General features: G+C 50.8%; 1 protein-coding gene across 1 annotated transcript; it reads right to left on the bottom strand.

Moving 5' to 3' along the window:
* Positions 1–1,156: 1,156 nt before the first annotated feature.
* On the bottom strand, positions 1,157–2,194 carry LOC125631078 (olfactory receptor 52R1-like). The gene has a single exon (XM_048837256.2). The coding sequence runs from the start codon at positions 2,192–2,194 to the stop codon at positions 1,157–1,159; it is 1,038 nt and encodes a 345-aa protein (XP_048693213.2).
* Between the last annotated feature and the right edge of the window lie 571 nt (positions 2,195–2,765).

Below are 2,765 nucleotides of genomic sequence, written 5' to 3'. Positions count from 1 at the left end.
ACTGATCATGACAAACAAATAGCCTCACTGCATCGAATACAACCCAGAGGAGCAATGCCAGTTCATGGCCAGAGCAATGGCGCTGGGGATCAGGGCTCCTGGTTCCTATTCTCAGCTGTGGCACAGACTTATTGTGTGGCCTTGGGTCAGTCACTTTCCCTCTGCGTGGCTCAGTCCATCCCCATGACATGGGGTAACACTGCCTTGAACCCTAACTAAAGATGAGGTGATCAAAAGCGTCGTGCAGAGCTTACATGAAACTCAGCTTCACTGTTCAGTTTCAGACTCTGGACAATGGGTGCCCTGTAGTTCCAGATAATGTGCCATGTACGTGTGTAAATACCCAGCTAATGGAAGGTGTGCCGTTTATCTCCCTCCCTGTGAGCTACCAATCACACCGAGGCCTCTGCCCAGCATCCCGCCTTCCCAACAAACACAGAGGACTATCCTTACATTTCTCTCAGCTGGTGCCCACCTAGCTTCAAAGCTGATCCCTTACCCTGCCCCGGAGGCCTGGCTCACAGCAGAGGGATCCCAGCCCATCCCCATTGCAGGGACCCTGCGTGCTACAGGCCCCCAGCCAGGAGGAACAAAGGGGAGCTGAAAGCTAAAGAAATAAACCACACAATGGTCTCTTCCCTCAGGAACTTTGTAGCGGACTTTTAGGGCCCACAATCTCACCCATCTGCCACACAATCCTGCTCCCAATCTTCAGTTTCTTTTATATGGCTTCCTGGCTTCCCTTTCTGCTCCTGATTGGCCTGTTGGCCTCCAGTGCTGTGTCCTCACTCCTTGTCAGGCTGCAGCAGCTCCCATCCCAGCCCTGGAGCAGAGGGAGCCCAGCTGGGAGGGGAGGGATATGGAGATGATCCAGTGCAGGGTTGCGGGAGGGGAGGGGAGGAGAGAGTGACAGGCAGGGCCTTGGGGCAAAAAGTGCAGAAGTGGGTGGGATCTTGAGGTCAGCTGAGGAGCGGGGTTTGGGGCTTTGGGGGAAGAGGCGAGGCAGGAGGCAGGACCTCAGAGGTCCAGTTACCAGTAATTAGAAAGTTGGCACCCCTATCCGTTACTGAGTTCTACACAAACCGATTCCCCAGTTTGTCACGCTGACACAGCACAGTGAGGTCAGGAAAGGGTTTAATGTCTCTCTGACTGCCCATTAAGTAATGCAGGAAAGAGAGCCGAGCACCGTGTCACCGGCCAGCTCTGCACGGAGCTTGGTCTGAGAGCCATAGAACCAGGAGAATTTTTTTGTCCCTTTATGAGTAAACAGTTGGAGTAGCCTGTCCCAGATCTGCTTGGTCTTCACCCCGTAGATGATGGGGTTTAACATGGGGGGCACCAGGAGGTAGACATTGGCCATGAGAACGTGGAAATGCAGGGGTACACTCTGGCCAAACCGGTACGTGAGAGAGGAGAAGAGACCAGGGATGTAAAAGACTAAGATGGCACAGAGGTGGGAGCCACAGGTCCCAAAAGTCTTGAGCCGGGTATCCCTTGTGGGGAGGCTGAAGATGGCCCTGAGGATCTGGCTATAGGACATGGCAATTAAAAATACATCCAGACTGATCACACAGAATATCACAAAGAGGCCATAGTAACTACTGACACGGGTGTCGTCACAGGCCAGCTTCACTACAGCCATGTGCTCGCAGTGCGTGTGAGGAATGATGTTAGTTCTGCAATATGGCCACCGCCTCGCCAGGAGGACATAGGGCAGAACAAGCATGCCACTGCGCAGCACCACGGCCAGGCCGATGTTGGCCACCACAGAGTTTGTCAAGGTGGTGGAATGTCTTAGGGGATGACAGATGGCCACATAACGATCCAAAGCCATGGCCACGAGGATCCCAGAGTCCATGAGTAAGAAGCTGTGAATGAAGTACATCTGGGTGAGGCAGGCACTGAAATCGATTTCCCTGGAATTGAACCAGAAGATGCTCAGTGTTTTGGGCAGGATGGATGTGGACAGGACAAGGTCAGTGACAGCCAACATGCAGAGGAAATAGTACATGGGCCCATGGAGGCTCGGCTCCATCTTCACAATGAACAGGATGGTGAAGTTCCCCAAGACGGCTAGAGCATACATGGTACAGAAGGGGATGGAGATCCAGACATGGGCCACCTCCAGGGCAGGAACACCGAGTAGAATAAAGGTGGAGGGGTTGGTGAAGTCGGTTGTGTTGGAGTCTGACATGTTGTAGGGGAGAAGGAGTCCAAATGCCTGGATGGAGAGACAATGTTAGTATGAGACACTGTGTGCACTACTGGGGGCTGTTCTCATAGGGGAAGCAGATTGGTTGCTCTTCACAAACTGAAAAATGACACTTTCATTATTCAGATAAATGAATTATGAACCACTGGCCCTATTAATGCCAATTCCATATCTCATAGTGCTCTATGCATCAATAATTCCTACATGTCTGGGACTATTCACCATTCCCCCGGTTGCTCAGAATCTGAGTGTGGAAAAAAACCAAACCTTTGCCAAGACATGTGCCAGGGAAAACATCCCAATTAGAACATAGCTTAGGGGAAAAAAAACTAGACGTCATTGATATCAGCTTCACGGAATCACTGGCTCATTCGCAGTAGTGGCCAAAACAAAGGCAATGCTTGGATGTCACCCAATTTCTGTAACGAATAAAGCAAATAGAAAGGGACTTAGTAAGATGAGGCCCTAAACCATAAGGTGTTAAAGCAAATATTTGTAACATATACAGCATATAAGCCCCCTCATAAGTCACGTATGATAATTTATCAGCCAC

This window comes from Caretta caretta, chromosome 1 (assembly GCF_965140235.1).
Source record: "Caretta caretta isolate rCarCar2 chromosome 1, rCarCar1.hap1, whole genome shotgun sequence".
Classification (NCBI taxonomy): domain Eukaryota; kingdom Metazoa; phylum Chordata; order Testudines; family Cheloniidae; genus Caretta; species Caretta caretta.
The sequence above is the reverse complement of the archived record's forward strand: the minus strand, read 5'-3'. Positions and strand labels throughout refer to the sequence as shown.